Below are 12,719 nucleotides of genomic sequence, written 5' to 3'. Positions count from 1 at the left end.
TTATAGTCTGAATAGACAAGACAAAGGGAGTGTGGATGGGAGGTGACAGAGTTCAAGTGACATGCCCAAGGTTACCCAGTAGCTTGATAGCAGAGCTGGGAATAGAAGTGAGGTCACTGGATTCCCAGCCTATTGCCCTACGCAGTGGACTACACTCCATTCCCCGTGCTTCCTTTTTAGTGTGCTGTCATTCTGTTAGGGTGCCTATGTGTAGTCCCTGTGGTACTTCAGCAGCGGAGTTCTGCTCTTCCACTGGGACTGAAAATTAGGTCCTACATGTTCAGCTTCCCTTCATAGTAAATGATGCTTTTACAAGTGATGAGCAGCCCCAAGCGCTGGTACAACACTACCTGTCAAGGCTCCGGAGGCCGCCTGTCAGGAAAAGAACACCAGTTGTTACTTTAGTTTCATTAACGAGAGCAGCTCTTCATGCTATTTGTGGGTTTTGCATTGGACTGTCACTCTTGGGGAAAGGCTGAATAAATGCATAAGGAGAAAGTGACTAATTTAGGGGGCTGAAGACATTAAAAAAGGCCCTGTTCAGAACAAGAAGCTGGTAAAAATAAGCCAGTAGGTCCATATTTTCCGATGCTCTTCTGTGGGACGGGGTCCACAGCACCAGATATCCCCTGCCCTTCACGGCCCTCATGCTAACATCCTCCAGAGCCGACAGTGCTCACTTCAGAGCCAATCACCATCTCTCCTAAATCAGACAGGCAGTGAGACGCATCAGGCACCCTCTCAGCATGGCAGCTGAATAAGCTGGTACGGTAGCATTCCCAACTTGGGGAGTTGGACGCTGGACACAGGGATTAATACCTGCTCCCTTGCATGTGCCAGTGTAGGGAAATAATACCCAGGCTAGCCAGCTGGCCCCTTTTCAGTGTTTTTCTGCAAGCACCAAAGTTCTTTAGTTTCAGAAGAAAACAAATTAAGGGTGCGTGAAGATGTTAAGAACGGGAAGAACAGTCTTTATTATAAATCCTTCTAGACAGTTAGCCAGGGCAGCAATTGTGCTGGATCTTAAAATGCACTGTGACAAAGCGCGATCGCTTCAGGGCGCTTCTTGCAGCTGACATCCCACTTACATCAGAAAAAGGCAGCTCTCCTCCTGCGTCCCCTTGTGCAGAACCCTTGCCAATGTGCTCCCGCTGAACGCCAGCCACGGTGGAAGGTCATTTTGCTGGCCCGTGTCTTGCACTCTTGGGGCTTGCAGTCTAATCTCATAGCTGGAAAGGGAACCCCCTGTAATCATAGAGTCATAGGACACTAGAACTGGAAGGGACCTCGAGAGGTCATCAAGTCCAGTCTCCTGCCCCCACAGCAGGACCCAGTACCGTCTAGATCATCCCTGACTGGTGTCTGTCTAACCTGCTCTTAAATATCTCCAGTGACGGAGATTCCACAACTTCCCTAGGCAACTTATTCCAGTGTTTAACCACCCTGACAGTTAAGAAGTTTTCCTAATGTCCAACCTAAACCTCCCTTGATGCACCTTAAGGTAATTTTTTCTTGTGCTATCCTTAGAGGCCAAGGAGAACAATCCCCGTCACCCTTTTAGATACTTGAAAATGGCTATCATAGCCTCCCTGTCTTCTCTTTTCCAAACTAAACAAGCCCAATTCCTTTAGCCTTCCCTCATAGCTCATGTTTTCTAGACCCTTCATCATTTTTGTTGCTCTTCTCTGGCCCTTCTCCAATTTGTCCACATCTTTCTTGAAATATGGTGCCCAGAACTAGACACAGTCCTCCAACTGAGGCCTAATCAGTGAAAAGTAGAGCAGAAGAATGACTTCTCATGTCTTGTTCACAACACTCCTGTTAATGCCTCCTAGAATCACCTTTGCTTTTTTTGCCACAGTGTCACAATGTTGACTCATATTTAGTTTGTGTTCCACTATGACCCCTTGATCCCTTTCTGCTGTACTCCTTCCTAGACAGTCACTTCCCATTCTGTATGTGTGACACGGATTGTTCCTTCCTAAGTGGAGTACTTTGCATTTGTCCTTATTAAACTTCATCCTATTTACCTCAGATCATTTGTCCAGTTTGTCCAGATCATTTTGAATTATGACCCTATCCTCCAAAGCACTTGCAACCCCTCTAAGCTTGGTATCATCTGCAAACTTAATAAGCGTATTTTCTATGCCAATATGTAAATAGTTGATGAAGATATTGAACAGAACTGGTCACAGCATGGACCTAATCTCCTCTTCCCAAAAAGAGAAACCTGATCACCTACAGGTTGACTTTATAATTTTAAAAATAAGTGTTTTTTCCCTTCAGTGAAACCTCAATGCCTGTGATCGCATACTAAAGCAAAATTAGAATGAAAATATACATCTACCATCACCCCCAACTTTTCTCTTCATCTCTGTTTAGCATATTAGTGCATTTTTGCATTAAATCAAATATATTCAATGTGGATAAAGTATAAAGTTATCTTAAAAACAGTAGCAGTGCAAGTCAAAAAAACCAAAACGAATAGCAGTGCAAGTCAAAAAAACCAAAACGAAGAGTACAAGGTAGCAGTATAGTGACACAAACAGAAGTTACTAAACGTGACTTGTAAGGGGGAAAAAAAACCTATCAAAGGCTAACATAGTAATTATTGAATAGACTAACTTATTTAAGAAGTTCCATAACTTATCAAACAGTGTGCAACCAATATCTAGTACCAACAGCTTTTTCCTTTCCCTTGGAGGTTCAGAATTTCCACTTTGTACTCTTTAATTCTGTGGGAAATTTGTAATAGGTTTTGTTCCCTAATAAAACATTGTGATTCTTTAGGGAAAGGCAGTGCAGCCAAGTCACATCTATTTTAAATCTATGAACGGGCTGTGGTACTTCAGAGTACAGGGTCCTTCATTGTACCTGTCAGTTTCAAATGCGCTGCCTCTGGAGTGATTCTTTTTAATGACAAATGCTTCTGACGCTGGGTGTGTGTTTGGTGGTAATGGGGAAAAGGCTCGAGAGTAAACCTTTTTTTTTTCTGGTGCATCTCTGACCTGAATCCTCATTTTCTTTGAAACATTCAGTTCGTGCTCCATAGTTGTTCATTCATGAAGCCACTGGAGTCCAAGATCTCATGGTTTAATGCTCCAGGAATAGTCTCAGAGAGGTGGCCATGGTAGTGTGTGTCTGCACACAGTGAGGAGTCCTGTGGCATCTTCAAAATCAGCATGCGGGAGGCAGGCAGCTGATCTTAGTTCTGTCTTGATATTCCTGCTCGGTAAATATTCACCCCCCCCCCCCCCCGCCCCACTGTTCCAGGCTTGAAGCTAGCAGTCCAGGCAGATAGGGAGAAACCCTGTTGGTGGGGAACAGATTTTTTGCTTCTTTTGTGCTTCAGAGAAAAGCAGTGCTGAGAAAGCAAAGGTGGCAGCACCCTGTCAGATGGATAATTGACCGGGGGTCTTCCCCTCCCCCACGCCGCCATCATTGTCAGCAAAATCACACCTCAGTTCAACTACAACTTTCTGGATTGGTGAAATTTGCTGAGGAAGCTGCAATTTAATACCAGCGGCCTTCCAACATAATCTGCTATGTGGTCAGTGTTTGGTTGCATGCCTGATGTACACTGATGCATGTGTATAGGTGTATGTGCTACTAATAGACACATGCTATGGTTACATGTATATATCCTCCAACGGCATGTCTGGCGGGCCTTAAATTACCTACATTTAAAATATCTGCAAGGTTTCTGGTACAATTTTGTCTGTCTTCTAGTTCAGCATCCCTCTTCTAAGCAACTGATTTTTTCCCCTGATTCCTTGTGTGGTTGTGTAAGGGAATATCATAATGTTGTATCTCCTATTGCAGTCGACTGTAGTAATAAACAACATCTAGGATTCCTGAAACTAAAAAGATGAATGGTCTTCTCTTTTTGCTTGTTTGTGCAGTCTGTGCATTTGACAACAGTTTGTATAGTGCTAATTTCACTGCTTCTGTTATAGTCTGTTTCCTCCATTTGGATTTTGTACACAGCGCTAAGGCAGAAAATGTGTTTTTCAAATAGGAAATTGTGACTGTAAACTCTCCCCAGAATTGACAGTAGGCTTGGGGATAGGTGTAGCTGTATTTTGGATAGACCGTGTCTGTTTTAAACTGCCCCCACCGGTTTATCACAAGTTTTCTTTGATAGTTTACATGCACATTTTTGATTCTTCATTCCTTTTGCATTCATATTTATTCTTCCCTTCACACAGCATAAACCTTGCTGGGAATTATGCACATATAGGGAGAGGAGAAGAGAACTCCATAATCTCGGAGTTTTGGAAAACTGTTGATTTTTCTGACCTAACCACACAAGAAAATCAGGAGTCTATACTGTCATTTTAAGTACAAATTGTGTTCCTTTTTGGGAATTACAATATTATCTGTTTTTTTAATATTTGAGTCCCTGTGTACACAATAAAGACTTGCTCACATGGAGAATGTTTTCCAGTGTTACTATAAATTCAAATCCCATAGAAGTCAGTGGAAATATTTGTTTTTAGTAGGAGTTGTACTGAGTGCCAGGTGAACTGGTGCTTTAAAACATTGCTGCAGGGAATGCCTTAAGATTCAGTACAGAAACATTCCCTCCTGTGCTTTTCTAATGGTCCGAAAACGGAAAGTCAAATTGTGTTTTGTATATTGCCACTAAATCCCTGCAGGGTCTTTGTGTGGTACAGCAGAGCTGAACATCAGGGACTCACAGCTGTGTGTAAACGAGGACAGCTTATTCCATCAAGTATTGGTTAGCTCCACTTGGGAAAGAATGCCATAGATTTTTTTGTGCGCCAGATTTAGGCCAATTTATTTTTGTATTTAATTTGTCAATGTTAATTAAACTAAAGTCAGTGAAATCATACCTCACATTTTCTCAAAGGAGGTGGCTGCTTTATTGTGGACAGCGACAGTTTTCTGAACAAAAAACAGGACTATGTAGCACTTTAAAGACTAACAAGATGGTTTATTAGGTGATGAGCTTTCGTGGGCCAGACCCACTTCCTCAGATCAAATAGTGGAAGAAAATTGGCATGACCGTATATTCCACTATTTGATCTGTGGAAGTGGGTCTGGCCCACGAAAGTGCATCACCTAATAAACCATCTTGTTAGTCTTTAAAGTGCTGCATAGTCCTGTCTTTTGTTTCAGCTACACCAGACTAACACGGCTACATTTCTATCACGGTTTTCTGAACAGTTCTAGATGCAGAAGCATTAAAATGAGTCACGAGAAATAGAAGGCTTAGATTGCTTGATGAAGCCCAATACAAGTGTGATGAGGGAATTATTTTGCTGTTCTGTCCTTCGCAGTTTCATATGATTACAGAGATGTGCATTTTGTGGCCAGAGTCTGGTGCTCCCTGGCCATTTTGTGCATACTGGGATAACTGAGGGCATCTACGGAATATATGGAGGGACCCCAGAACTGAATTATAGCTTTCTTTTCAACATATGGCCAGGAGTCTAAAGGCCAGCATCTTGTTCACATTACCCTGAATTAATCAGGGCCTATTCCTTTTGGAGCAGCACAACATACTTCTTCCCAGACCAATACAATAGGAGAATTTTGTGAAGCTGATGCAATGCTCAGACCTCAGTTGGGGGGTGGGGGGGAGGGAGGTCTGAGGTGCTACTGTCGAGCTGGCTAAAGGGGAAGTGTCCTGCCATCAAAGCACATCTGGCAGTGTTGGGGCCCACTTTGAAGAAGGGCTTGGGGTCTCTTCTGCTAGAAGGCCGGTGAGCTGTGCCTTCTCTAGGAGTATGTTTTGGTTAGGTGATACAGGCAGGGAGGGGAACTAGAGAAAATGGAAATCTGAGCGTCGCATTTGGATCTTGGGCCAGTAGTTCCACATGCACGTGAGAACTCCGCATGTGGTTTCCAGCTTGGTCAGGCAGGCCACGAATGTGACTTACAGGCTGAGTTGACCCTGCCGGTGAGACTTGAGGCAGTTTTCCTCACCCCCTGGAGAGGACAGGGATGAAACAATATTCTCACCGAAGAGGTTTGTGGTGCTGGTTGGTATTGCAGAACTGTATTTTCAATTTAAAAATCTAAGGGCAGAATAAAGCTTTGCTTTCTGTTTCTGCATGGAGCTATGTGGCGAGATATAACCGAGACTGTAATGCAGATATTAAGTTTGTCAAATGCCTTCCATATTATATGGCGCAGAATTTGTGTTGCTCCCTTATTCGCATGCCCCTGCTCTGCTGCCCAGTTTATGTTCACCCGCTACTCTTAAGCCGCACAGATTCTCATCCTAGGATCCACCATGGCTCACTGTTCCAGTTGCTGTTTTAGCATTGAGCAGAGTTAATAGAGCAGAGCTTAATGGGATATTCTCTTTGCTCTTTAGTACAATAATACTATCGACTGGTCGTCTCTGACAAAGAAGGAGTGCTGGAAATATGGAGGCTACCTTGAGGGCAACAACTGCCAATACGTCCCTGACATCACCCTCATGTCTTTTATCCTCTTTTTTGGCACCTACACCTGCTCGATGGCCCTGAAGAAATTCAAAACCAGCCGTTATTTCCCAACCACTGTAAGTACCCATGTTCATCACCTGGGGGAATTTCCTTACTCCTCCAGAGCACGTATCGGAGGTGCTGTACTCTTGTTTGCAACTCCTCCTTTTTCAATAGCTACAGCATGGATGAACAAACACCAATGTGTGTGTGTGAGAGAGGAGGGAGGGGTATTGAATCCAGATCCTATTTGTTGAAGTATTGAATTTAGGCAAGTCACAGAATTGCTCACTTTTCAGGTCTGTGATATAGCACTTTTCAGGGCACTGTGATACAACTGATCAGTACAAATCTCATCAAAACTTTTGCTTCCGGCATTAAGAATTCACCAAAGCAGAAAAAGAGCTGCTGGTCATAGCTATAGGCCATTTTCACTTACTGTATGGCTGGTGATCTACAGTCTCCTTGTGCCATACCTGAATATACACACAGAAATCACTTTATCAAGTGTCACAAAGGTGCAGTAAAAACTTAAGCAAGGCAGACAGACTTCCTATTTGTACAAGAAGTTTATCTTTGCTGAGTAAAAGTCCAGTGTCTCCTAATGCCCTAGAAAGAAATCGATCTAGAAGATAGATGTAAAGAGACATTTTATACTGTTAAGGTTTCAAGTTGCAAATGCTCAGAATTCAGAATGTGAAAAAGTTACAGTCTTAATAATAATGTAACATCAGCCATGTTTATCATGTTTATCAGCCATCAGCCTGTATATCTTATGGTAGGCCTTTCACTGCATAAATTCTATTGACCCTTTTAGGGTCTCATCTAGGAGCAGCCAGGGTTAATGGGAATCTTTGCATTAACTTAAACAAGCTTTGGAATAGACTTTTTTCCTCAGATTCTGCTACCTTTACTTCATGAAAAATTCTAGTGAAATCAGTGCTATGATTTGAGGAGTGAGGTGTCACTCAGTGTAACAGCCCTACATACTGAAGTCCTCTCTCTTAGCTCAAGTACGGTGTGGGCTGGTAGACAAGAGACGTCAAGCTTCCTCACCATGCAAATGCACATGGTGCCCCATCATAGGGCTGGAACACACAAAATCTACCAAGCTGGGCCCCCCTATGTTCTGGTGTGTGAGGAGAATGTGGGGAGTGTCTTTTCGCTTCTCAGTCGGGGCCACCGACTGTTTTCTCTGTGGGTCAGGGGCTCCCTCCCCATCCAGAAAAGGTTCCCCACCCCGGCTGTTAGAGGTTCCAGTTCGCACAACAGCACACACACACCGCCTCCAAGGTCTCACCCTCGTTTCATCAGAGCAAAAATTTAAAAAAACAAGGGCATTCGTTTCAGGTTTCTGTACATAACAACATTTTTTCCCTTCAAAGAACCCCCCTGTGGCATCCTGACTGCAATAGGATTTATGGAGTTTATGCTCCTGCAGCACTGAAATGGAACTTTTATTATTTTTAATGAAAAGAAAACAAATTCCACCCTGGCTGGAATGTAGTTCGGTTTATCTGTTATCCATGTGAATCTGGCGAGCCTGGGCGGAAGGACGCTGAGAAGTTGACACAATAGTATATAAAAGCTCTAAGCTCTGGTTAGTTAAATTTCAAGGCCCGGTGAAAACTCTCAGTCCCACGTTGATTTTGGGGGAGTTACAACGGACGACACAGGTGGAGCGTCTGCCCCCAATTCTCTACAATATATAGCACCACACCCATACTGAAGTGGTATCTGTGCCTGTCTTTTGTGTTCCTAGCTCTTGACCTCCCCATGTGACCCCCTTGGTGATTGTTTCCATTGCTGATGTGAAATCTTGAATTCTTCCTTGCTTTTATGGTTTCTTACTAAAGACTCAATGTGCCTTGCAAAATGGGCAATGTTAAAAATTGTTTCAGGAGTCAGTGTTGATAAATCTCTTGGGTTTTTTTTTTTATCCTGAGACACATGATCACAGAAGAAACTCAGCTTTCATTTGGGGAAAAAAAAAGTTTCTAGCCCTGATGGTAGCAATGAAAAGCTTTAAAACATGAGCCCTATAAAAATCAAATGCCAGAAGGCAAATAAAAAAAGCCCAATATTTCCTTGTTTAAAATGTCATTAATTAGGGAGACCTGACTCCTCATTTTGAACCTTTGGTGTTGACAAAACTAGAAGTGATCTTGAAATCCCTTTAATTGAATATGGTTATACAAGACAGAGTGAACAAGATGTCTCTTCCATGCCTCTCTGGATACATGCATGGAAACACAGACATGGCCATCTATGCTGGTGGCAAGTCAGTCCAGTGCAACCTGCTTGCAAGACCATTTCCCCAAGGTGGTTTTAACATGCTCTGGGGGTGCTATCTGTAACATCGCTGCACTCAAGGAGGAGAGAGCTCCTCTCTTTCCTTTCCTCTCTGACACCTAGACCATTCCTTCACTTGTAGACAGAGCACGCTTGATAGAGAAAATTAGTAACACACTGTAGAAATGAAACCCTGTGATGATTTTTATAACTCTTAAGGCCCCAATTGAGAGAACTCAGTTTTTCTCTGCTTAAAGTTAAGCATGTGCTCAAGTGCTTTCCCGAATCAGGGTCTGCAGCTGCACTTTAAATTATTGTGCACATGCAGGCTTGTCAGCTTGACACTTTTACAATATGCCCAAAGGACCAGGGGGTCACCTAGGGTAACAGAACTTGCCAGACCACTGAAACTCAAGATGCTGACTGATAAATGTCTAGACAAAACCTGCGGTTGGTTAATTGAATCCCTTCTGAGGGTGAATGCAGGTGTAAACTGAGTCTGTCTTGGAAAATCCATTTCTACTCGGCTGGAGGTTATTCTTTACCCAGCAGTCCATGAACACGAGCTGTAACAGTTGGGTTCCTCCAGTCTAGCAGGACTGTGTTCTTGTATTCTAACTCTAGGGGCTGGGTTGTACATTGATCTGTACAGCACTAGGCCGGTAACGTGAAGCAGGAGTTAACATGCAGCATAAAAGACAGCAGAGCTCCTTGTATTTTGTCCGGGCATGCAGAATGTAGACGTTGTCACATTTTTCCTTTAAAGGATTATCTTTCTGCAGTTCACAAACTGTGCTGGAAACCTGCTATCAAAGGCATGCTATGGCCTACAAACATCTTATTTCATCTCAGCCACTGGCTTGCATCTAATATTGACAGCTGACAAATAACCCTAAGAGTTGACGAATAATCCTAACCGTGTACTACTAAAAGTCTTACCATGGGCACAAACACCCTTAATAATCTCAGTGACTGCCTTGCATTTCATTTGGAGAGCTGGGATCAAAATCTCCTCCTACCACATCATCTTTCAGACACATCTCATCTTACTTAAGATGCTTCTTATTTTAATAAGAGGCCCGTTTTCCTCCATGGAGTTACGTCACAGCTTTTTCAGAAACCGTTCCAGTGGGGATTGTGGGTCACTGTAGAATTAGATGATCTGTAAGATTGCACGGAAGAATTTGTGTGGGAATATTCTGCAACAGAAGTTATTTTTCCTGGGGGAGAGGGGTTGTAAGTCTGTTGAGGCCTAATCGTTTGGCATTCAGATAATGTAATAAAGTATCAAAGCACATTTTTAAATCTCATCAGCCATTGTAACGTGCACCATTTGTCCCCATGGAAAGGGAAATGTTTATCCTTAATTGCCACCAGATACAAGAATTGAATTTAAATGGTTGGTACCAGCCACTGTGATGATGTCACCTTCTATTTCAGGCCAGGAAGCTTATCAGTGACTTTGCCATTATCTTGTCCATTCTGATTTTCTGTGGAATAGATGCCCTCGTTGGTGTGGATACACCAAAACTAATTGTGCCAAGTGAATTCAAGGTAGGTAACTGTGACCTTTCAACACGCAACCTTTATTTTACTTTGTGGCTTCGGTCGCACTTTGCCATTTCTGTCTTCCTTCTGTCTAGCCACTAGCCCACGAATAATCAAAAGTAAGCTATCCAGAAGGGATGGTATTGCGGAGCCAGTTAGAAAGCAGTTTATTTAGTAGTGCAAATTTATAGGCTCCCCATTAACACAGTGTCAATTGGCTGAAATGACTTCTGAAATGCAATGACAAATGCTTATCACAGAGCTGGATCTTGCCAACCTTGTTCATGCTCAGTAGCACCTTACTCCAGGAGTTCAGTAGGTCACATCTGTCTTGCACTTATTCATACCGATGAGCCGTCACTTGCCCATGGCGTTTCACTGGGTGTCGATGCTTGCACATACTCCGGGCGAGTTCCACAACCTGGACCAGCAGGGCTACTCAGAGTGCTGCTCCTTAGCTGGAACAAGGCTGGCAGAATCTGACTCCCTAATAATCAGCTCCAGGTTTTAAATTTTGGCTGATGTTTGTTGTGAGGGAAGAATGAATCCCATATTGTCAATGTCCTCTGTAACTTTCCTTGAGTTAGCCTGACAGGCCCATGTTTGGGTCCTTGCGTTCCCTGGATAAATGTGCTTTTGTTGGGGTGCTTGATAATACGTTGCCACTCTGATGATGCCTCTCTCTGCTCTTGAAGCCAACCAGCCCCAACAGAGGCTGGTTTGTCCCACCGTTCGGCGGGAACCCCTGGTGGGTGTACCTCGCAGCAGCCATCCCCGCGCTCCTGGTGACTATTCTCATCTTCATGGACCAGCAAATCACGGCTGTCATCGTCAACCGGAAAGAGCACAAGCTCAAGGTGAGTGTCTGGCACTGAGCGCCGAAAGCGCAAGCGCATCCTCTGTGAGACAGAGATGGCTGGAGAGCCTGTGGCGGGAATGGGCACCTGCTCCCTTAGAAACACTCTGATTGGTGTTTCATAACAGCATGTATATTGTCCTAGCACATCAGGGGACTGGGGACTGGACTCAATGACCTCTCGAGGTCCCTTCCAGTTCTAGAGTTCTATGATTCTGTGATCATTATTGGAAAGCAAAGTCATCACTTGAGCCTGAAAGTTGCAGTACTCCTTGAATGACATTTGTTGTTAAAGCAAAGGATGCTCAGAACCTGATGTTTTTACTCTCAACTCCTTTTGAGTTCAGCAGATGCTCTTTCTGAGAGAGGATGGAACAAACCCCGAGGACCAGATCTTTGGCCATCACCAAGGTCACAGTGTAGGGTCTTCATGGAGGGCATAGTGGACACGAGCCACATGCTCCTTCTGCCGTTGCAGTAGAGGCCTTGTCAGTGCATGGCATAACAACCTGCACTCTCTGCCTACTGCTTGGCACGAAAAGAAGTCCATAGGGAGTCACTTCAATCATTGCAAATTAGAGCAGCCATATATTGTGAGCCGATACTTTGTGTGTGATGCTTTACAAGCCCTAAGGGAGTGAAATGCCCTGATCTTCTCCCTTCAGAAAATGGACTGTTAACCAAACAAATGCCCAAGTAATGAAAAAGAGTCACTGGATTTCCTGTGTGAAACCATCACTCCAAAAATTCTCCCCGAAAATTCTCTCCTCCAAGTCCTGTCGTCTTGGTTTTTGCACCTCTGCATGAAAGGAAAAGATGACACAGCACCACAGAGGGGGACTGAGAACTATAGTGAGAAGAAAAATGGTTTTCCCGGCCTGGATGCCCTTTTGCAGCTTAGGTTGGGGACAGGGAGGGCACAGGAAGCTGGCCATCCCTGTTGCAAAGGCATTTCTCTTTGGATTTAATGGCCAGAGTTCTGGAGGAGACTGCTCATTGTTTCCAATTGCTGTTTGCTGTCCCCTTGGTCAGCAAGTGAGGTGCAGGTGAATGGGGCTGATTCATCAGGGGAGAATTTTCCCAAATTCCTCTTTAGCTAATAAAAGGTGACTGCTTGGAACAGGCCTGTCTGTAGTAGTGCACTTAGCAGGCTAGACATCTACAATAGACTCTGTGGCAGAGGGAAAGTAAATGAGGCGCATTCCAGACTCCATCTGCGCTGGGTCTGAGTGGGCCAGAGGTAGTAAAAAGCATTTCCTCTCACCAGCAACTGAACATCCTCAAATCCCCTACTGGCTTGGTGCTCGGCCAAGAGCGTGGAGGAATAACCGAGGTTTCAATGCCTTGTCCAGTGAAGGGTCGAAAAAGGCCTGTTGTCATGGAAAGGTTTTTCGGCCTGAGGACAAAATCCATTTTTGCCTTGATAGTTCCCCACGACGCTGTGATTTGAAGAAAAGGGGAAGGAAGGGTCCACAAATGCATGCGTCACAGCAGTGGGGGTGTGGCTGTTGCTTTTTCACTGGCTGCTCCCTGGTTTTCCAAGCAGGCAGCTAGACTGGTGAGAT

The 12,719-nt window shown here is 44.1% G+C and overlaps 1 protein-coding gene across 7 annotated transcripts in view; it reads left to right on the top strand.

The window, feature by feature from the left end:
• The window catches only part of SLC4A4 (solute carrier family 4 member 4), a 242,172-nt gene that overhangs the window by 201,836 nt on the left and 27,617 nt on the right, over positions 1-12,719 (top strand). For all 7 annotated transcript variants that reach the window (XM_075929409.1, XM_025178447.2, XM_075929408.1 and 4 more), the window contains exons 16-18: positions 6,347-6,535; positions 10,191-10,304; positions 10,994-11,155. In XM_075929409.1, the coding sequence (XP_075785524.1) occupies positions 6,347-6,535; positions 10,191-10,304; positions 10,994-11,155 (465 nt within the window). The remainder of the gene's footprint in view (positions 1-6,346; positions 6,536-10,190; positions 10,305-10,993; positions 11,156-12,719) is intronic.

This window comes from Pelodiscus sinensis, chromosome 5 (assembly GCF_049634645.1).
Source record: "Pelodiscus sinensis isolate JC-2024 chromosome 5, ASM4963464v1, whole genome shotgun sequence".
Classification (NCBI taxonomy): Eukaryota; Metazoa; Chordata; order Testudines; family Trionychidae; genus Pelodiscus; species Pelodiscus sinensis.
This window is presented reverse-complemented; position numbering and strand designations above follow the sequence as displayed.